At 35.7% G+C, this 21,868-nt stretch overlaps 2 protein-coding genes across 2 annotated transcripts; one reads left to right on the plus strand and one right to left on the minus strand.

Annotated features, from left to right (window-relative positions):
- Positions 1–353: 353 nt before the first annotated feature.
- Positions 354–6,436, minus strand: LOC131024193 (uncharacterized). Its single transcript, XM_057953703.1, has 24 exons — positions 6,309–6,436; positions 5,980–6,196; positions 5,794–5,899; positions 5,609–5,707; positions 5,458–5,514; positions 5,243–5,321; positions 4,590–4,737; positions 4,233–4,338; positions 3,953–4,133; positions 3,821–3,849; positions 3,585–3,733; positions 3,341–3,443; positions 3,143–3,238; positions 2,986–3,041; positions 2,767–2,890; positions 2,483–2,545; positions 2,333–2,392; positions 2,037–2,198; positions 1,846–1,919; positions 1,655–1,748; positions 1,063–1,199; positions 899–979; positions 703–808; positions 354–618 (listed from the first exon to the last, which is right to left on the minus strand). The coding sequence occupies exons 2-24, from the start codon at positions 6,090–6,092 to the stop codon at positions 544–546; spliced, it is 2,298 nt and encodes a 765-aa protein (XP_057809686.1). The 5' UTR covers positions 6,093–6,196; positions 6,309–6,436; the 3' UTR covers positions 354–543.
- A 4,375-nt stretch (positions 6,437–10,811) lies between these two features.
- Positions 10,812–18,212, plus strand: LOC131025698 (uncharacterized). The gene is made up of 4 exons (XM_057955489.1): positions 10,812–10,920; positions 11,632–11,981; positions 12,072–12,545; positions 12,624–18,212. Exons 1-4 carry the CDS (start codon positions 10,812–10,814, stop codon positions 17,058–17,060), a joined length of 5,370 nt encoding a protein of 1,789 aa, XP_057811472.1. The 3' UTR covers positions 17,061–18,212.
- Positions 18,213–21,868: the final 3,656 nt, after the last annotated feature.

Raw genomic sequence — 21,868 nt, forward strand, 5'->3', positions numbered from 1 at the left:
TGCCTTAGAATGCCTTAGGCTCTTTTTCTATAAGTATAGATAATCAAATTGTAGTTTAGCTTATATATTTATTAGTATAATCAAAGTAATTTTTTTTTGGTTTTGTAATAAAGATAAGAAATATTTATTACTCCATATTTTGGCATATAAAAAAATTAGGGTGTTATATTCAAAGTCTGATTGAACTTCATGCATTCCTGTTATGTTGTGAGATGATTTACCCCCTCCTTTCTCCACTTCTTAATCCCCTCCCGTCATTGCCAATTTGAAAGTCTTCATTCGAAAATCGGGATGCAACACCACATCAGTGCCCGCCGATTTTGAATTAAGAGAAAATAAAAATGGTGGGAAAATTGAACAAATGTGAAAGTTTGTGATAAAAACATAAAATTTTTAAAATTTGTAGACAAAATGTATTTCGGCTAAAGTTTGTAATATTACATATATTTAACCCTAATTTTACTCATAATTTATTAATAGTACTTAAAGACTAAAACATCAAGCCTTTATTTCAACTAACTGACAGCAGACCATCCTGAGAAATCAGCTGGTAGAAGGCAGAGGGTTGTATGGAGCACTCCCCAATGCAGCAACATCACCAGGTCTATTGAATACAATCTGACATTAAGTGAGAAATAACAAAACATTATTTCATGGCACAAAAAGTAACAGAAAATTGTGTAAAAGCTAGAGATATGTAACCTGATAATCTCCAATAACACAATATTTGAATCCAGCAGCACAATAGTCAAAATAGTATTCCCACGTCCGTATGAACTTCTCATCAAATCCAAGATCAAGAATTTTACTAAGAAGAAGCAAGTTTCCTTTAGAAACATTAAAATGTAATAAGAAATGACTGTTTAGGAGTATATATAGAACTGTTAAGTGCAATTACCTTTTGTTTTGGAGAAAGTTGTGTCGCCAACATTTGAGGGTGGGGAAATAATGACATCCTATTTCTTCTAGGTGCACCACGCTACATGTAATCATTTTAATTAGATATGCATCAATACAATTTACCTTATACCCATATTTATTAAGAAGGAAAACGTGGATCACCTAAGTCTGGATGAGGCAGCCATTGCAGATATTACTCTGTTAAGTGAAGGCAGACAACCACCGTGGAATATGTATTCCGTGGCGAATCCATCGCTGCTCCTCCACTCATCATATTTCTCATCAGCTACTGCTATGAACTGATGGAAAAAAATCAACCAGCTAGTTTTTGTTAGAGTTTATATTAATTAAAACTATGTATTTTTATTCTTCTAGAACATAATATTACTTTCTTATCATGTATATTACTTTCTTCAATATAGAACATAATATACAATATTCTTAGGTTGCAATTATTTGGAGATGATGGGAAGGTGGAGATGATGGGAGGTCAGCTAAGTCATACTCTTTGGGAAGCCCTAACTTTCTCAACTGAAGTGGCTCAGTCATCATTTATATCGATGTGCTGATAAAATTTGCACATCAAGAATTCAAGACCTCTATAATTGGAATTGTTGATTTTGATTATTTATTATTTGAGAGATATTGTGGAGGTTCTTTTTCTCTTCTAAATACTTGTAATTAAGAGAATTCATCCATTGGGTTCTTGTTGGTACAATTTGGTTAACAATATTTTTCTCAATGGTATGGTTACCTGAAGAACGAGAATGCCATTGTCAGCCAATGAAGATTCACAGCATTTAAAAAACTCTTCCAAGAATTCATGCCCAACGTGTTCTATCATCTCACTGAAAATTCAGCATCAGAAACATATACATCATAACATCAACTTAATTTTAAATGGTTGAGATGATTGTAGATATAATAAAATTTAATGAGTCTCACCATCCTATTATCCTATCATATTTGGAGTTGTTAGGCAGTTGGCGGTAGTCACACAGAAGAAATTCAATTTGGTCCTGATATTGAAATTTTAAACATGAGAAATGACATCTCGTAACACTATGCACAAAATTAATCCGAGATTTCCTTATCATATATTCATATGCATGTAGTAACTAGATAAAATGTTATACCTGAAGACCTGATTCCTTTACTTTTGGTTCCAAATATTGCAGCTGCTTTTCTGACAATGTAATGCCAGTATATTTGCATCCTGTTTTTTTTACTACTTCAAATGCGAAACTTCCCCAACCACATCCAATCTCTAGAATGTGATGATCTTTATTAATTCTTGCCTGTAGTCAATAGAATTTAGCATGAGAGTCAAAATTAAGAATATATGATGATATGGCTCATTTAAATTATTTTCTAACATTCAGCATCTGCTACGGTCATTTCGAGATTTAAGGAATGTATGAGTGAACGTTACCTTTTCAATCAAGGTATGAATTTTCCTGAGCTGTGCATTCTTCAAGTCCTCACCTTGATTCTTTAAAGACAATAAAAGATATTATTGGTGTTCATCGAATTATAGTCTATAGATACAATACAAGGCCTATCAAGAGTCTATGAATACTACCTGAAATATTGCGCTAGAGTACATCATTGTTTCATCCATAAATAGAGAAAATAGCTCATTACTCTGCCAAAAGTCAAATAAAATAAGAGTAACCATATGATCATCTAGTATAAATCTCATGCATGTCATAGCAAGTTAAAAGCCAAAACGATTAACATATTAAAAGCTTGATCTTTGGTCCATTCAGGGCATAATTTGAAGAAAGAAATTTAATATGATCAAATTTGATTACTTGAAGGTAAATTTGTAAATGATTAATTTGCATTATAGATAATCATGCTTACTAGGTCATAATGCTGCGAGATGTTACGCGGGGCCTGAGATAGCGTGTTCTTCCTGGAAACACGCTTGATGAATTTTTTTGCAGAAGCAACTACAGAAGTGTGAGAGAAATTTGTCCACCATCCCCTAAACATATATACCAGCACAGTTCATATATTCTCATTATGTTCCATATTCAGGATTTATATACATTGATCTTTTTTTTGGTTGATTTATACTACCTTCCCTTGTTCAAGTTTGAGGTATAATAATCCAATTCTGTGTTTGCTATAATCAGCTGCAAAATACAAGTTGGAGAAAGTACACTTTTAGATAAAATGATAGCTGCAGAGTTAAAATTTAATGAAAGTACTATCTATTTCAGATCCACTTTCATACCAGAAGAAAGTTAAGAAGGCCTTCATTTGCATCAGCAAAGTAAATGTCACCATCAATGTAGGCATCAGCAAAACCTAAATCAGACCCTGTAACAACCTGTGAGAAAGATATTCAGTTTGATCCACAATTACCAATGTCTTTACTTACCTAATCTTACATACTCTGCTTGTTTAAGGATGCCTGAAATAGATTTCTTACCTTCCAATAGAACTGCGGTTTGCAAACTATCAAACTGACTTTTAAAGGGCTCTTTTTTCTTGTACCTTCAAAGGTGAGTATTTGACCTCCTTCTTCCATTAAACTGTTATAGAAAAGCCAAAGATTGAGAAGTAAACAGCAAAGGATCAAAGGCATTTTTCTCTCAGCATGGGATTCATATGAAAGATGCAGTTTTGCAAATGTCATTGACTCATTATACATTCTGAAGTTACCAGAAGCTCACATTAGACATCCAGTAGCAATAAAGCGCTGAAGAAACCTAGTAACAAGAACACGAGCCCCATTTTCAAGCAAGGATGGAACCATGCGTGTGGGATTGTGTGGAGAAGTATAATGTTTCCGAAGCAAGCTATTTGCAGCAAGTATGCCTGCCTGCCGAGATCAAATCATGTAAACAGAATGAAAACTGGCCCAAGAAAGCAAGAAATTTAAGGCCGTATTAATAGTTATGCACAATACCTTTACTCCATCTTCAGGGAAGCCATAACCTTGAAGTAAAACAATGCAATACCAATGAAAACTATTAAATCATCACACGCAATGCTAAACATAATGGACTGCAGAAAATGCTTCTAAGGATTTCAAATGCACCTTGATATGCTCCGCAGAACCAGAGTCCCCTCTTTCCTTGGATAAGACTGAGCTCAGACGAAGCTCTGGATGCAGCAACTGAAGGTATTGGGTGGCTAGTTGACCACTTACACAATGTCTTTATAGGTGTATGAGGTGGATTTAGAGTCAAGAAAAATGGAACCCCTGGTTCACAAATATTCTGTACATATATATCCATTGAAAACAGGAACCACATTAAAATTTATTATGTTCCGATAATTACAAATTTATTATCTAACTCGGAAACTATTTCACAAACCTGGACATTGTTTATCCAATACGTTATAATTTCAAGAAAATTCCTTGAGCCCCATGCTGCTCGGATTTTGGGCATGAAATATTCGTCGTGATGAAGGAAAATATCACTGCCATAAGGTTGAAGAATAAAAAAGGACTCATGATTATTAAGAACATACATATACTTTCAATACTACACATAGAAGGAGTTAGGATCCATTTTAAGGCAATATTTCCATAAGAGTATATGCATAAAGCTCTTCGTATCTCAAGTATTATATTCAGCCATGCTTGTGTGCAAGAAAGACGTACAGGAATTTTACTATCCGTCATTGCCAGACAAGAAGGTTCTTCTCAGAAGAAGATAAAAGAAACAAACCTGCAGGCATATTGAAAAGCACCGAGTATTCTTAGTTCATCATATGTCGCATGCTTTCCTAAGATCTTGAGAGTATCAGGAGCATGTGCAGCAACTATGCACCCGTCATATGCTTCTTCCAACCCATCTTTACATGTAATAACACAACCTGCATGATTTTTTAATTTGGATTAATACATAAATGAATCAACTTCATTTGAACTCTGTTCGTGATCGTTCTTCTTAATTAATTGTATATCGAATCTTGTTTTGGGCCCTTTATTCAGCTGGGATTTATATTTCACGTGCCTGTTTGAGAAGAATTAGGAAAATAAAAATCTCGACATATAGTGTGTTGAGAAGTAATTTGCAATTAAAGTTAATCGATGGTCCTTAGTATTCATGCATGTGTCTGTTCATCTAATTCATGCATTGCTAGATTTATGTTTAGAGGTGTCTATATAAATACCTTTGTAATTAATCTATGCCATTTGATGAAGTAAGCAAAATATGTTCAGATCATTTTCTCTACAAAGTGCCGCAGCACCTCATTCAATTAACTTTATATAAGAAAATGAACATAATATGTTTTCATATTATATTATTATATTTATTTGCTAGCAAAAAAAGATAAGAGAAAACAATCGAAGAGTAGAGTTTGGACATATATTTACCCTTGTCATTGGTAAAAACTGAATATATTTCAGAATTAGTTTTCACTTGACAGCCTCTGCTTTCCAGCTCTTTTTTAATCTAGTCATATATGATGAAGTAAAATCTTATAAGAGTCTATTTACAAGAAAAGTAGAAAACTCTTTACACTTAATATTTGCCGTGTTCCTCAAATGACGTTTCTAAAGTAAAGAATGTAAAGAATCTGAGAAACTACCCCATCCACATAACTTCGTGAAAGCCACTTCGGTGTAAGCTTGGTGAGACCAAGAAGCTGCACAAAAGAAAATCATTAATCCAAACATTTTAAAAGAAAGATACGGTAACGATGCATGCCACATTAATTACTAACAAATGTAAACGTCTACCTCCAGAATGTCGTGATTACGCAAGATCGAAAGTGTTAAATAGGCAGAGAAGGTCATCACTGCTGAAGAGCATGACCAAATAGAAGCACAAATTGGAATCTGGAAAGAAACAAACTTCAAAGTAAGATTTTGCTTGCATTGCATGACATGGGCATATATAAAGTATGATTTTCGAATAGTCTTACAAGAAAAGCTTTCTGAAATAACTCAGAGTAACCACGGGATTGGACGAAGGTCCCCAGCGTTTCATTCCGGTCAATATCCGGATTGTTATCGAGCTCTTCAACATAACTGCAATTAGTGGAGAACTAATAAATGCAATTATTACAACCAAAAGAGGGCTGAGTTTTCTTAATTATGATACTACTTACAGAGAGGCGTCGTCTCTGAACTTAGTGATTTCCCTAATCATTTTCCAAAACCATGGATTCAGGGCATTCTTTTTTGTGCAAACAAACTGGAGAGTCCATTTCGAGTGCCCCATTCATAACCATGGCCTTGATCCAAGCTCACAGAGTATGAAATGTCAGAGACGTCAGTTTCAACTCCAACACTCTCAAATAGTTCCATCACTTCCGGATACATAGCCTGTCCAATAATTGAATCCCAGTTCACACTTACACACATATTTTCCATAAACAATAAATCAATCATTCACATTATTTCAACGATCCATTGACTAGTATATAAAAAGTCAAACCTGAGTAAAAATGATGAAACGTAAATCGAGAGGAGTGTGATGAACAATAGCAGTCTTGGCTTGACCGCCTAGGCTATTCTCCTTCTCATACAGCACCACATCCACACCTTCTTTCGCCAAAACATAGGCTGCTGCCAGCCCACTTACACCTCCGCCTATCACCGCCACTCTCTTCATCTTGCCTATATGATTTTCATAAATTGTTATGATCAAGTTCTTCATGCCAATACATCAAAAACAATGTTGTCGCTCAGCCGACTTAAATGTGATGCATGCAAGCTTACCTTGTAGTGAAGTTGTATGGTGAGATTAGCAATATTCCAATATTGGAAGATTTCACTCATCATCGATATATATATACAGTCCATTGAATGTATTTCCACATATAATATGCATAATTAAGTTCTACCTACCTAGCAAGTTTGGCAACTTAGCTATTCCATATTCATGTGTACATTATGTGATAATTTATCCCATTTTTAGTTGTAACACTTATTTTAATTTCTTCTATTTCAATTTCTTGAATACCAGTTCAATTTTAAAATTATTAATTAGGATTGATTGTATCCAATTAGGATGCCTCCATCCTACAAAATTATGCATTTATACGTTCTCTAAAATTATGCACTTTTCATTTTTAGATTTTATCCCACATATAATTGAACAATTTTATGCTCAACTATCAATATACTCAACAATTTTATAATTTTAAGGGATGAAGGGAGTATCATATTTTATTACTAATTAATCTATAACTGTGCAATATAATTATGTTAATATTTACCTTGGATTGAAATTGTATTGTAAGATTAATTAGTGCGAGTACTATTGCAATATTGGAAAATTTTAATTGACCACCTCCTTATATATATATAGCTGCATCCAATATGTATTCTCATTTCTGTTTTATAATATGTGTAGAAAGATTTAATCGAAGTTCTAAATACATTTTGCTCCAAAAAAGTTCTATCATTTTCTGCGTTGTGTCAAGTAAGGGGGCAACTTAACATTAAAAAAGAAAAAGAAAAAAAGAAAAAAAGAGGTACAGGTCACTTAGCTATCATTATATTGTATGTGTTGTGCCAACTTGCCGAGTAGGGTGGCAACTTAACATTTTTCACAAAAATGTGGGTACAACTCAGTAGGGGTGAGCAAAAAATCCGAAACCGAATAACCGAATCGATCCAAACCGAAATTTTAAAATATGGTTCGGTTTTTTCGATTTTTCGGTTCGGTTTGGATTTTTTTCCATAAAATTTCGGTTTTTCAGTTCGGTTCGGTTCGAATTTTTTAAAACCGAACAAAACCGAATTATATTTATAATATATATATATATTTATATATATATATATATAATATTTTAATTATAATTTTATAATATCTAACTTCTAATATTTTTTTAATTTTATAGTTTTTTTTTTTGAAATTTTTGGTTTTTTTTTCGAAAATTTCGATTTTTCGGCGTTTTTTCGAAAATTTCGGTTTTCTTCGGATTAATTCGGTTTTTCGGTTCGGTTCGGTTTTAATTATAAAAATTTCGGTTAATTCGGTTCGGTTCGATTTTTTTTTTCAAACCGAACTAAAATATGGTTTGGTTTGGTTTGGTTTTAGCAAAAACCGAACCATATAACCGAATGCTCACCCCTACAACTCAGTGTATCGTATAACTGAGTTGACTCGCACCAAATATAGTGTTATTCATAAAGTTTAAATGAGAATACTAATTCGAATTAAGGTGTGGGTCAGAGTCTAAGTGAGGGTGCAACCCAATTGTACGGTACACCCGATTGTACCTAATATATATCACACCAATATGTTTTATGTGTTCATTTATTCTACACTTTTGGTGTTTCATTTCTTATTTTTGTTAATATATATATATATATATATATATTGAATATATTTTAGTGAAATATTTGTATGTTATTTTAATACTATAATCTATGTATAACTAATTATACATCTACAAATTTATATTAAAATAAATACTAATTTCACTTAAAAAAATTAAAAAAATTAAAAATATAAAATAAATCATATATTTTTCTTCAACTTAACTGTATTAAAAACTACTCCATTCATCCCCCAAATAAGTTTCTAGTAGGAAACAACATGGGTTTTAAGAAAAAATTGTTAAGTGTATTGGTAATGAATAAAAAGTGTTACAATGTGTTATAATTAGTATTAGGAATGATGAAATGTCAAAAAATAAGAATAAATAAAATATTATTAGTGGTTGGATAATGTCCCAAAATAGATAGGAAGTTATTTGGAGGACGAATGGACTATTATAATAAAAAAATATGAAATAAAAAACTTTTTTTAGAACCGAAATACGAAAACTTGATATTTACATATTGCTCCCTTAAAAACACAAAAACAAAAGTAAATAAAAATATAGAATAAGAAATAAGATTAACATAGCAAGAAAAAAAATTAATTTAGCAACTATTGTTCTTTATTTTTCGGTTCTAAGCTCTACACGCAAAAAATTAATTTGAAATAGAATACTCCATTCATTCCACCTATCTTGAGATAATTTTCTTTTTAAACGTCGCATTAATTTTGAGACATTTTTTAAATTTTCGTGCCAATAAAAAAAGGTCTCAAGATAGCCGGGACGAAGGGAGCACAAGCGAGACAGAATTAATACACCTTCGGTAATAACAATGTTTTCACAAAATGAACAGTGACCTATTTTCTCCCTGTTGTTTAGACCCATAAGCTTAATGAACGCAGCAGCCTATGGTACCAACCTATATTTCTTGGGTTAAAGTTTCCAGCACATCATATTTTCTATTAAAAGTTAACATTTAATAGAAGTCTAGTGCATGAATTTGTCTTTTTATTAGTATAACATTATTTAATTATATTTTCTAAATTTTCATTTCAACTTATTTATCCTAATTTTTTATAATAACCTATATATAGTTTTATGAAATAATGAAGGGATGTAGCCAATCTATAACGTTAACTCTTTAATAGTCATTTCTTTATATTCTTTTAATTTCAATTTCACTTATTTATTCTAATTTTTATATAATGACTTATAGTTTATGAAATAATGAAGGGATGTAGCCAACCTATGCCATTATTCTCATTATTATAGTCATTTTTTATATTTTATATTTTTTAATTTTAAATTCATTTTTATAATAAGCTATAGTTTTATGAAATAATGAATGGATGTAGCCAACTTGTCTTAATTACAGTCATTTCTTTATTTTTTATTATAAAAAAATTATTTTCGTTTCACTTATTTATTCTAAAATCTTTTATAATAACATATATTTTCTTTTTTTCTTTTTTACTTGGGGGAGTTGGGGAGGGGGAGCAGTGGGGTTTGAACCCGGGACCTCACTATTCACACACAGGAGGTCGCACCGCTTGGTATCCTGACTCAACATAGAACACTTCTAGTTTGACTTGCAATAGAACAAGGACATCCTAGTGATGGTAAGTTAACCCAAAGTCGTCGCTCAAGGAAGATCTTTAAGGGCAATTAATTATGTCACAAGAAAGCTGTAAACTTAAGAATATTAAACTAAAACATGGAAAGTAAATTAACGTGAAATTAAACTTAACTAAAACTTTAATCTTAAAATTATCTAGGCGAAAAACTATAAAACCCTAGGCAAGATTTAAACGCGATTAGAGTAAAGGAACTTGGAATTTAAATACTAACTAGGAATTTAAATACTTGTAATTTAAAAGCTTCTAATCTAGGCATGAAACTAAATTGCATAATTTAAAGGAAAGCATCATAAAAACGCATAAACTAAATTGCATAATTAAAAGGCATAATTTAAATTGTAGAATTTAAAGAAAGCAAGTAAAAATAAATAAATAAACTTGATTAAAGAAATACCGTAAAACCGTCTCGAGAAGTAATCTGTCACGTAATTACAACTCTAAACGAAGAACTAGTCTAAAACATGAATTGAAAGAACTAAAATAAACTAACTAAGAACATTAATCGAAACTAAAACTAAGAAAGCAATAAACCTAAGCTTTGGCTGCCTAGCGGAAACCAAAGATTAGGGCAAGGGGAATGTATTTTACAATGAAAAGTATGACCTTATTTATAGACTTCAATCTAATCTTGATCACCATCAACTTGCCATGCAAAACTGGACTCTAAAAGGAATAGAATCGTGTAAACATAGGTAAGTCCAACAAAATCGTGCTTTGCAAGTTATCTTCAACTCTGGCGAGAAATTGGCTACTCTGCACGTTCAGCGCCGGAAAGGGAAGTGCAGAGCTGAAAGTCAGCTCTGTATTAGCGAGCTCTGAAAAAGTGCAGAGCTGAAAAGTCAGCTCTGCATAAGTTGACTCTGTCGATCCTTAGCTCTGCTCTGTCAAATTTACTTTGGCGATCATGGCAGAGCTGGAAGTCAGCTCTGGTGGTCATGGCAGAGCTGGAGTCAGCTCTGGCGGTCATGGCAGAGCTGGGCTGGACAGCGCTGACGGTCATGGCAGAGCTGGAAGTCAGTTCTGGCGGTCATGACAGAGCTGGAAGTTAGCTCTGGAAATTTAGCTTTGGCGAGAGTAACTCTGCTCTGGAAAACGAACTCTGGTGCGTCAGCTCTGGAACAACATGACAGAGCTGGAAGTCAGCTCTGACGAATTCAGCTCTGCTCTGCAGATTTTAGCTATGCACAGGGAAGTTCAGCTCTGGAAATTTTGGCTCTAACTTTACAAGTCAGCTCAGCTCTGGCGACAGAGCTACGCTCGCAGCTCAGCTCTGGCGACAGAGCTATGCTAAAAACGCCATTCTTAGCCCAAAATCTCCAAAATTGCACTCTTCCATCTATAAAACCTAAATCTCCTGCAAAGCTTAAAATAAGCCATAAAACGCATCAATTTCCAGAAGATTTAACTTAAAATATGCATATGCAAACCCCTAAAATTAGAACAATTAAGCATAAATCATATCCCTTTGGGGACAATAACATATAGTTTTATGAATTAAGGAAGGAATGTAGCGAACTTATGACACTATTCTCTTTATTATAGTCATTTCTTTATACGTTTTAATTTCACTTATTTATTCTAGTATTTGTTATTTTGAGATATATTATCATTTTTTTTATAAATTACACAAGTAAATAAAGAAATTTAAAGATCGCACGACAATAAACTCAAATCCAGAACCTCAATTCTTGAACATTAATCGCCCTTGGCCGTTAGGCTAATACACACACGAGATATATTAGTGGCGCCGTTGCCGGGGATTGGTTTTAAGCAGGATTTTACTGATTTCAGTCTGTCTTTTATTTTTAGTTATTTTATTTTTAGTTTATGCCCCGTTCTTCTCGTACAGGCGTATTAGTTTTTGATCCAGAAATCGAGAAGACCGCACGAAAGTTGAAGAAGCAAGCTAAGGAGTGGAAAAAGAGATCCAATTCTGCTCCACCGAGTCTTGAGGATCAAGAAGAAATTGAAGATCCAATGGGTGACCGTAATAATAGGGATGAGGAGAACGATAGAGAGATCGTTGATCCTCGACAGGAACCACCTCAACTGATCAGAGAGTTAGGCCGTCATAGAAGCAATCGCCCTTTGTGCATTGTCCTTCCTGCCATTAATGGCAACGCTGAAATACGGCCTGGTTTCATTCAAGTGCTACCCAAATTCGGTGATTTACCTGGAGAGAGTGCACACAAGCATCTGGTTGAATTTGATCTAGTTTGCTCAACTCTACGCCCTCATAGTTTTACTGAAAATAATTTGAGGCTATTGACTTTTTCTCATACTTTGCAGGGTAGAGCGAGAGATTGGCTTTTTGATCTTCCTCCTGGTTCGATTAGAACTTGGGGAGATTTAGAAGAACAATTCTTGCGAAAATTCTTTCCTGAGTCCAGAGCAGCAAATTTGAGAATGACCATTAGCAGCATTAAACAGAAGAAGGCGGAGAGTCTAGCCGATTATTGGGAGAGATTCCAACAGCTGTGTCGCAAGTGTCCTGATCATGGATTTTCTGACTACCAATTGCTTACTAACTATTTTTATCGTGGTATGTCTTCTTTTGATAGGAAAATTGTTGACGCTGCTTGTGGTGGAAGCTTGACCAATAAAAATTTGGACGAAGCAAAGCAACTCATCGTTGACATGGTTTCAAATGGCCAACAATATGAGGATGAGGATGATGATCGTTATAGGCCAGTGCAGAAAGTAGAAGATTCCAACATGAACGAGAGAATTGATGCTCTCACCTCTTTAGTTAGAGGACTTGCTGTCTCTAAAACTCAACACGTTCAATGTGGAATTTGCTTTGAAAATAATCATCATACTGATGCATGTCCATCTCTGCAGGATAATAATACTGAGCAAGCGTGCATGGGATCCGCTGATGAGCAAGAGATGAACGCACAAAGGCAAAGGCGAAACGACCCTTTTTCCAACACCTACAATCCAGGGTGGAGAAATCACCCAAATTTTAGGTGGAGACAGCAGGAACCAGGGATGTACGCGCCGAATCCGCCGCAGGCTGGACAGTATGCCCATACCGCACGTCCTGCACCGAGTTCTGCACCCAATATGAACGATATCATGAAGAGCCTCGCCCAGAGCAGTGAAATTGTGAAGAATTTGGTGCAAAGTCAGCAGGCATTCCAGCATGAAACTCAGGCAGCGTTGAGTAATATGGGCACACAAATCACGCAGTTAGCCACTCAGGTGAACAAGCTGCAGGCGAATCAAGGCCGACTTCCTTCTGTCACGGAGATGAATCCCAAGGAAAATGCAAGTGTTGTAACTACAAGAAGTGGGAGAATTCTAGTTGAGCCACAACCTAAGCAGCAGGACAAAGAAGAAAAGCTCGATGAAGCCAAGGACAATGCAATTAGTGAGAAGTCACCAGAATCCACCGAACCTAGCTCTTCTAAGGTAAGTGGAAAACCTAAGGTTTCAATTCCTCAATCATTGATTGCACCACCTTTTCCTTCTAGGTTGGCTCAGAACAAAAGAATTGAAGAAGAGAAGGATATTCTAGAAATCTTCAAAAAGGTAGAAATAAACTTGCCCTTGCTTGATGCAATTAAGCAAGTTCCCAGGTACGCAAAGTTTTTAAAAGAGTTATGCTCTAAGAAAATGAAGTTTGGGAATGATGCGAAAATTCGAGTGAGTGAGAATGTTTCTGCTGTTCTTCAAAGAAAATTGCCCCAAAAGTGTCGAGATCCTGGTATGTTCACCATTCCATGCATTATAGGTAATAAGACTGTTGAGAGAGCCATGTTAGATTTAGGAGCGTCCATAAATGTCATGCCTTATTCTGTGTATAAGGATTTGCAATTAGGACCTTTGAAAGACACTCGTGTTATCATTCAGTTAGCTGATAGGTCTACTGCATATCCCGAAGGTGTTGTTGAGGATGTCCTTGTCAAGGTCAATGATTTGATTTTTCCTGTGGATTTTTATATTGTTGATATGGATGATTCTGCCTCTGCTAAGCAATCTTTGATTCTTTTAGGGAGACCATTCATGAAAACTGCTAAGGCAAAAATTGATGTGGATAGTGGAATGCTTAGCCATGAATTTGATGGAGATATTGTCACATTTAATATTTTTGAGGCTATGAAGCATGTTGAGGATCCTGAATCTGTGTTCATGATTGATGTTATTGACCCTTTGGTTGAGGAATTTGTTAAGAATTTCAGGGAGGATGAGCTTGAGCAGGTTATTTTCAGTTCCCTAACTGAAGAGAACATCAAAACTGAGGAGAATGAAGCCATTAGAGAGATTATCATGCAGCTGTACTCAACGGAGGAAATTCCAGTTCGGCACTTGTCGAGCAGGATGCCCATACCGACCAGCACAGAACCGATTTTGCCCTCTGTTGTGAAGCCACCAAAGCTGGACTTGAAGTTACTGCCCCAGCATCTGAAATATGTGTTTTTAGGAGAGGATGACACGCTGCCAGTGATCATCAGCAATGAACTCAGTGCAGAACAAGAGGTAAGGTTGGTAAGTCTTCTTAAGATGCATAAATCTGCCATTGGATGGACTATAGCCGATATCAAAGGTATTAGTCCCTCTACTTGCATGCATAGAATCTTACTTGAGCCTAATAGTAAGCCGTTTAGGGATCCGCAAAGAAAATTGAACCCTGTCATGAAAGAAGTTGTGCTTAAAGAAATTCTTAAATTGCTTGATCTAGGGATTATTTATCCGATTTCTGATAGTACATGGGTCAGTCCTGTTCATGTGGTTCCTAAGAAGTCTGGTTTTCAATTGGTCAAGAATGAGAATAATGAGTTGATTCCCATGAGGTTGCAAACTGGTTGGCGTATGTGCATTGATTTTAGGAAGTTGAATGATGCTACTAGGAAAGATCATTTTCCATTACCTTTCATTGATGAGATGCTTGAGCGATTGGCTGGTAAGGAATTCTTTTGTTTTCTTGATGGCTACTCTGGATATTTTCAAATTTTTGTAGCTCAGGAAGATCAAGAGAAAACCACTTTTACTTGTCCTTTTGGCACTTTTGCATGGCGTCGTATGCCGTTTGGATTATGTAATGCTCCTGGTACTTTTCAGCGTTGTATGATGAGTCTATTTTCTGACATGATTGAGAGTTGCATAGAAATTTTCATGGATGATTTTACTGTGCATGGAGACTCTTTTGACCATTGTTTGACTAATCTTGAACAAGTTTTGCAAAGATGTGTCGACACTAATTTGGTGTTGAACTTTGAGAAATGTCATTTCATGGTGAGAGAGGGGATTGTTCTTGGGCATGTGATTTCTGCAAGAGGAGTAAAAGTTGATAAGGCGAAAATTGATTTGATTGTTAAGTTACCTTATCCTTCTAATGTGAAAGAGATTCGTGCTTTCTTAGGCCATGCAGGTTTTTATAGGCGCTTCATAAAAGACTTTGCAAAGACTGCTCAACCTCTCACTAGGTTGCTTCATCAAGATGTGTCTTTTGTGTTCGATGACAAGTGCAAGGAGGCCTTTGATTTGTTGAAGAGTAGACTCACTTCTGCCCCCATCATTCAACCACCAATTTGGGGAGAGCCTTTTGAAATCATGTGCGATGCAAGTGACTTTGCCGTTGGAGCAGTGCTAGGGCAGAAAGTTGGGAAAGAGAGCCATGTGATTTACTATGCTTCCAAAACTCTCAACCCGGCTCAATGCAATTACACAACCACGGAGAAGGAGCTTTTAGCCATCGTTTTTGCTTGTGAAAAATTTAGATCTTATTTGATTGGCTCTAAAGTTGTTGTTTATTCTGACCATGCAGCTCTTAAGTATTTGCTCTCTAAAAAAGAATCTAAGCCTCGCTTGATCCGTTGGATTCTGCTTTTGCAGGAATTTGACTTGGAGATTAAAGATAAAAAGGGAGCCGAGAACTTGGTAGCTGACCATTTGAGCAGACTGCAGACTGTGTCAGACGGTATGCCCATACCAGACGACTTTCCAGACGAACAGCTGCTGCACATCGACGGTAACACTCCTTGGTATGCTGATTTGGTTAATTTTCTAACTGCTGGAGTTTTTCCTAAGGGAATGGAGACAGCCCGTAAGAATAAGTTGAGGAGCCAAGCAAAATACTTCATATGGGATGATCCTTATTTGTGGAAGACCTGTGCGGATCAAGTGATACGACGTTGCATCCCTGATGAGGAGATTCATTCCATTTTGAATTTTTGCCATGCTCATGCTTGTGGAGGTCACTTTGGTCCCAAACGAACAGCACGTAAGATTCTTGATTGTGGTTTTTATTGGGAAACTATTTTTAAGGATTCTTACAATTTCTGCAAAAATTGTGACAAGTGCCAAAGAACAGGTAATATCTCTTCTCGCAATGAAATGCCTCAAGTCCCTATTTTGGTTTGTGAAATCTTTGACGTTTGGGGAATGGATTTTATGGGACCGTTTCCTAGTTCTTTTGGAAATTCTTACATTCTTTTGGCTGTTGATTATGTTTCGAAGTGGGTGGAAGTGAAGGCCACCCGCACTAATGACTCTAAAGTTGTTGCAGGGTTCCTTAAAGCTAATATTTTTAACAGATTTGGAGTGCCCTGTGCCATCATTAGCGATCAAGGAACTCATTTTTGCAACCGCACTTTGGAAGCACTTTTCAAGAAATATGGAGTCCATCATCGAGTTGCCACAGCATATCATCCACAATCCAACGGTCAGGCTGAAGTTTCTAACCGAGAAATCAAGAGCATCCTTGAGAAAACAGTCAACCCGAGACGAAAGGATTGGAGTTTGAGACTGGACGATGCGGTATGGGCATACCGCACTGCATTCAAGTCACCGATTGGTATGTCTCCGTACAGGCTGATTTTTGGGAAGCAATGTCATCTACCTGTTGAGATGGAGCATAAAGCTTTTTGGGCCGTGAAGGAATTCTGTTTAGATGAGAAAGTTGTTGGCAAAGAGCGGAAATTTCAACTGCAAGAATTAGAGGAGATTCGATTGGAGGCGTATGATCATGCAAGTCGTTACAAGGAACGAACTAAATTTCTACATGACAAATACATTCGAAGGAAATCCTTTGAAGTTGGGCAGAAGGTTCTCTTGTTTAACGCACGCTTAAGGATTATGCCAGGAAAATTGAAATCTCGTTGGTTGGGCCCGTTTGAAGTTGTTAGTGTAAGTCCTCATGGAGCTGTGGAAATCCAAAGCCTCGAAACACGAAAGTGTTTTAAGGTTAATGGACAATTACTCAAGCCATACTATGCTGGAGTCGAGATGGAGTCGTTCAATGCGCTCAGCCTGACGTCTCCAACCATTGTCTAAGGATTTTGAACTTCTTTTCTGTCCAGCCAAGGACGTTAAATAAAGGCGCTCATCGGGAGGCAACCCGATTTTTCTTGCCCTTGTTTTGTTTATTTTCGTTTTTTCTCAAAAAAAAAAAAAAAAAAAAAAAAAATCTTGGGGTGTGTTTTGGTCAATTTCGCAGGTTTGGGGGTTGCCCTCCAGTTTCTGAAAAGTTGGGGGCCAAGGTGCAAATTCTAGAACTAGGGTTTTTGACTAAAGTCAAAATTCCCTCAATTTGGTTTCCCCCAACGCCACCCCCTCCATTCCGCCGCTGCTCCGTCCGTCCACCCCTGCCCCGACCACCAGCGAACCGCCCAACCACCATTCCTCATCGCCGGAAGCTTCAGCCCCTCATCCACCTACATGATTCCATTTCAGGGAAGTTTCTTTCTTTTTGCTTTTCGTTTTTGAAGCTTTTGATTTCTTTTAGTTGTCTGCTGTTGTTTCTGTTTTGGTCTGTCATACTCTCACACAATGAGGACATTGTGTTGTCCAAGTGTGGGGGGGGTGTCTTTGTTTTGTGTGTCTTTGCTTTGTTGCTATGTTGGTTTTCTTGTCAGTTTCGAGTTCTTTGGCAATGTTATGATGATGATGTGAAGAGTTGAGATTATGATATTGGATTTGGTATGATAGGCTGTTGCTCTTGTGATGGAATTGTGCATATGTTCGTAGGTGTTCTTGTATGAGAAAAACGTGCAAAATTTGATCAAAAATACTTGAAGCCTACTAAATTGTGAGGATTGAGCCTTAATGAGCACACATGACTAGCTCCAATTGTTTCTTTGATGAGTGATTGATTCGAACTTCTATGCTGAATTTCTGGTTTGCCCTGTTGCCATAATCAAGGCTGAGTTTGAGAACTTAATGCATGAAAATGATTAAGGCATTTAGGAATAACCATTGTTTGGCCTGAACATATTATCCGAACCTTCACGATTCCCTTAGTGAGCCCGTTTGTGCCTAATTTGCTCATGTTTTGTTTGATTAAAACTCACATATATTGAGCCTTAGCCTATTTTAGCCTGCTTTTGTCCTTTGAAAACATGTGAATGCACTAGGTTATGACAAGATGAGAAATGAGTATTTCTATCATTTTAGTGTGTTGAGTGATGATTCATTGAGTTATTGGGGATATATATGCTGTTGAAAAAAAAATAAAAAAAAAAAAGAAAAAGAAAAAAAAATTAATTAAAAAAAAAAAGTTCAAAGAAAAGAAAGGGTTTATTGTGTATACATTCATTCATGCTTATGCCCTATATGTTATATGTTGGAGTTGAGCACACCGTTTTGAGGATTGTGGATATTTTGAGGAGCTACTCTAGAGTTTTATTGATGGAAGGTCTGGTGTGTTGCATGTTTTCAGTCATATATTGAGCCTTTTTTATCCCTTTTCCTTGTTTATCCCACCTATACGTACCCAAGCCCCATTACAACCAAAATGCAAGACCTTTTGATTTGTGCATTGGTTCCATATTTTGGTGGAGATAGTGACATAAGGGCAAGTTGTGTTTGAAGGCATGAAGTTGTGAATTGTGTGAATCTATTCTGTCCATATTTGTCTTTTGAGAGAAATTGAGTGAACTTGGTGAGGCAGGATTGAATTTGCACAATTTTGACTTGAATGAAGAACATGGCATAATTTTCTGAGCAAGAGCATAGTTAGTGGTTTGTGGATGATTGTATCTTGATCAAGACTTTGAGTATTATCTATCATATTGTTGCCAAAGTTTTGTTTTTGCTCTTTTGAGTCTTCTTTTGTTCCTTCCCTGTCATTTTGTTCTTTTTGGTGCTCGAGGGCGAGCTTTGTTTAAGTGTGGGGGGATTTGATTGGGCGTATTTATACGCATTTATTTGGGGGATTTTAGTATGATTCTTGTGCTTAATTCGTGTTAAATATCATCTTTAGGATATGATTCTGGCCTTATATGAATTTTGATGGTATTTAATAGGTTTTGAAGAAAAGACATGATTTTGAGAAGAATTTTGAAGCTCGGAGCTGTGAAGAATACAAGCTGAAATTCGAACTGATTGGAATTAGTGAAGAATACAAAATTTGGTGGGTCGTTTTACACCAAAAATATCCGGCAGTCAGCCGGTATGCCCACACTGCGCAGACAGTAGTAAGCAAGATCGTCTCCCAAGGGACTGGCGAGAATTTCTCTAATTAAAGCCTGCAAGTAACCTACGAAATTTTGAGAAGAAAATATAGTAAATACTAAACTTAAAATTAAATAAATAAAAATTCAAATAACCAATTTTTCTAATCAACCAAAAGATGAATAAAAATTCCAACAATTAATAAAAGAATTCCAGCAATCAATTAAGTCCACCCTAGCTCAATTATTCCGATCATGGATGCAAAAATAACTTTAAATCATGCAAACAAATCAGTTATAACCACCGAAGATGCTTCTGACGTGATCATATTTCTCCTTAATTATTCGGTAACCAGGAAGACGCTTCACTAATTACTACCCTAATCGACTGACAACCGTAAGAGACGCTCTATAGGTTTAATGAGCCGACAGCATTAATATCTAGAGAAACCCGATTCAAAACCAATAAACTCTGACGCAGGATTATTGAATTAAGACTGCTTTTCCCTTGACGCTGATGTGTCAATTTACCACTAATCAAACCTAAACCACAATTACGGATGGCCGGTTCAATTGGCTATATAATTAATTCTAACCCAATAAATATTTGCAACTATCTAATGGATTAAAACAATTAATATCATTAAACATGGAGAATCGCAGATGCAAGCATAAAATAAAGTATAAAAACAATTAGATCTCACAGAATAATTTCGCTAGTGCTTTCTTAATCGTTGCCGGAATAAACGAATTTAGCTAGAAAACATAATTAAATAACACAAGAAATAAATAAATAAATTGCAAGGAAAAGATGAAAGAAATAAAACTTGAATTGAAAACGCCAAGGTTGCGCAAGGTTCTGCTCCAAAGCTCTGCCTCAAAATTGTCGTCTGATATGTGTGATATCTCTCCCTAAAAACTTAACCAATACTAATATATATATATATAAGTTGAAAAAGTCTAAACCTAATTCTAATCAATTAAAGTGGCGCAGACCCACTTATTAATAACAAAACTAACCTAATCTGCTAAAGTGGCGTGAAAGGCCAAGGAAATTAACTAAAAGCAAAACTAATCTAACATAGTGGGCCCAAACTAACAAAATAAAGAAACAATAAGTGGCGCATGGCCCATTTAGCAATAAGCTAACAAAATCAAAGTGCAGCCCACTTCAATAATTCCAATCAGTTCGAATTTCAGCTTGTATTCTTCACAGCTCCGAGCTTCAAAATTCTTCTCAAAATCATGTCTTTTCTTCAAAACCTATTAAATACCATCAAAATTCATATAAGGCCAGAATCATATCCTAAAGATGATATTTAACACGAATTAAGCACAAGAATCATACTAAAATCCCCCAAATAAATGCGTATAAATACGCCCAATCAATTAGCTTTATTATTATATGTTGTTGATGTGTCTCTAAGGGGACACCAAGTGGTGCGAACTCCTGTGTACGAACAATGAGATCTAGGGATAAAATCCCATCCCCCTCCCCTAAAGTAAAAATAAATATTTTAAAAAAAATTATATGTTGTTGATGTCACTTATAGACAATGTGGCAAAGGACTAAAGTAACATAAGAGATCACATGTTCAAATCCCTTTAAGTGTGGTCCTAATTAATTGTTTCCTTATAATTTTTTTTTATTGACTCGGGGGAGAAGGAGAGCAGTGAGGTTTGAACCCGGACCTCACTATTTCCTTATAACTGTACTCCCAATCTTTATGAACTGATATTATAATCTCAATCTTCTTTAGGAACTGCCACGGAATTGGGAAGTGCATTATCCTAAGATCTAAAGTGCATTACATAGTAGTTCATGTAAAAGTTTTTGATTTGATCGCATCTTAGTTTTCATTCATCAATAAAAAACAATTGTATACAAGGATTGTATGAACATAACAATAGTAAATTGATTAAAATAAAGGAATGTGCAATAAAGGAATTAACAAATTGATGTGCAAAAAAAACTACTATTTCCATCATAATTTAATAAGTCACATTTCTTTATTTGGACGTCTCATTTCAATAAGTCATACTGTTAATAAATAAAGTCTTTGTGTAGGCCAGGTTGAGCAGTGATGGGTGAAGATCGAGTGCCAAGTACAACTTTTGTCGTATTTAATAAATAAAGTCTTCGTAATATATGTATTTTACCGATGCGTACACTCAGTTATGACATATTCTAAACTATATTGTATTTGAATTTGCAAACAAGTTGTTGTGTCAATATTCTGATCGGGTCCTTTTGACCAGTTACCAATTATTTTATATATATCTTGTTCGACTATGTATATTTTTAGTTCGATCTCCTTGTTATTACTTATCACTCCTTTCTATTCCCTCTTGTAATCTCCCTCCCCTAGGCATGATTTCTCGGCTTATCTATCATTAGTTAAGTTCGGTCGTGACAAGTTATTACGTACATTGATACATGTAATAATTATGTGCATAAGTAATTGGTTGTGAAGCCCATAAGTGTGTGGCACTGCTGTTTGCCTAGACTAACCACACCCTGGTCCCGATCCCGAATTCAAGTCTGAGCTCGTGGAATTGGATCTTGGCAATTGGTCTTTGTGCCAAACCTTAGATTCAGTTGAGCTTGAAGTTTTGGACTACCGATTCGCTCGGAGCTCATTAGATCGTGTCCCAATATGTTGGGTTTGTTTATGTACATAGAGACCCGAT

The sequence above is a fragment of the Salvia miltiorrhiza genome, chromosome 5 (genome assembly GCF_028751815.1).
Source record: "Salvia miltiorrhiza cultivar Shanhuang (shh) chromosome 5, IMPLAD_Smil_shh, whole genome shotgun sequence".
In the NCBI taxonomy this organism is placed as follows: domain Eukaryota; kingdom Viridiplantae; phylum Streptophyta; class Magnoliopsida; order Lamiales; family Lamiaceae; genus Salvia; species Salvia miltiorrhiza.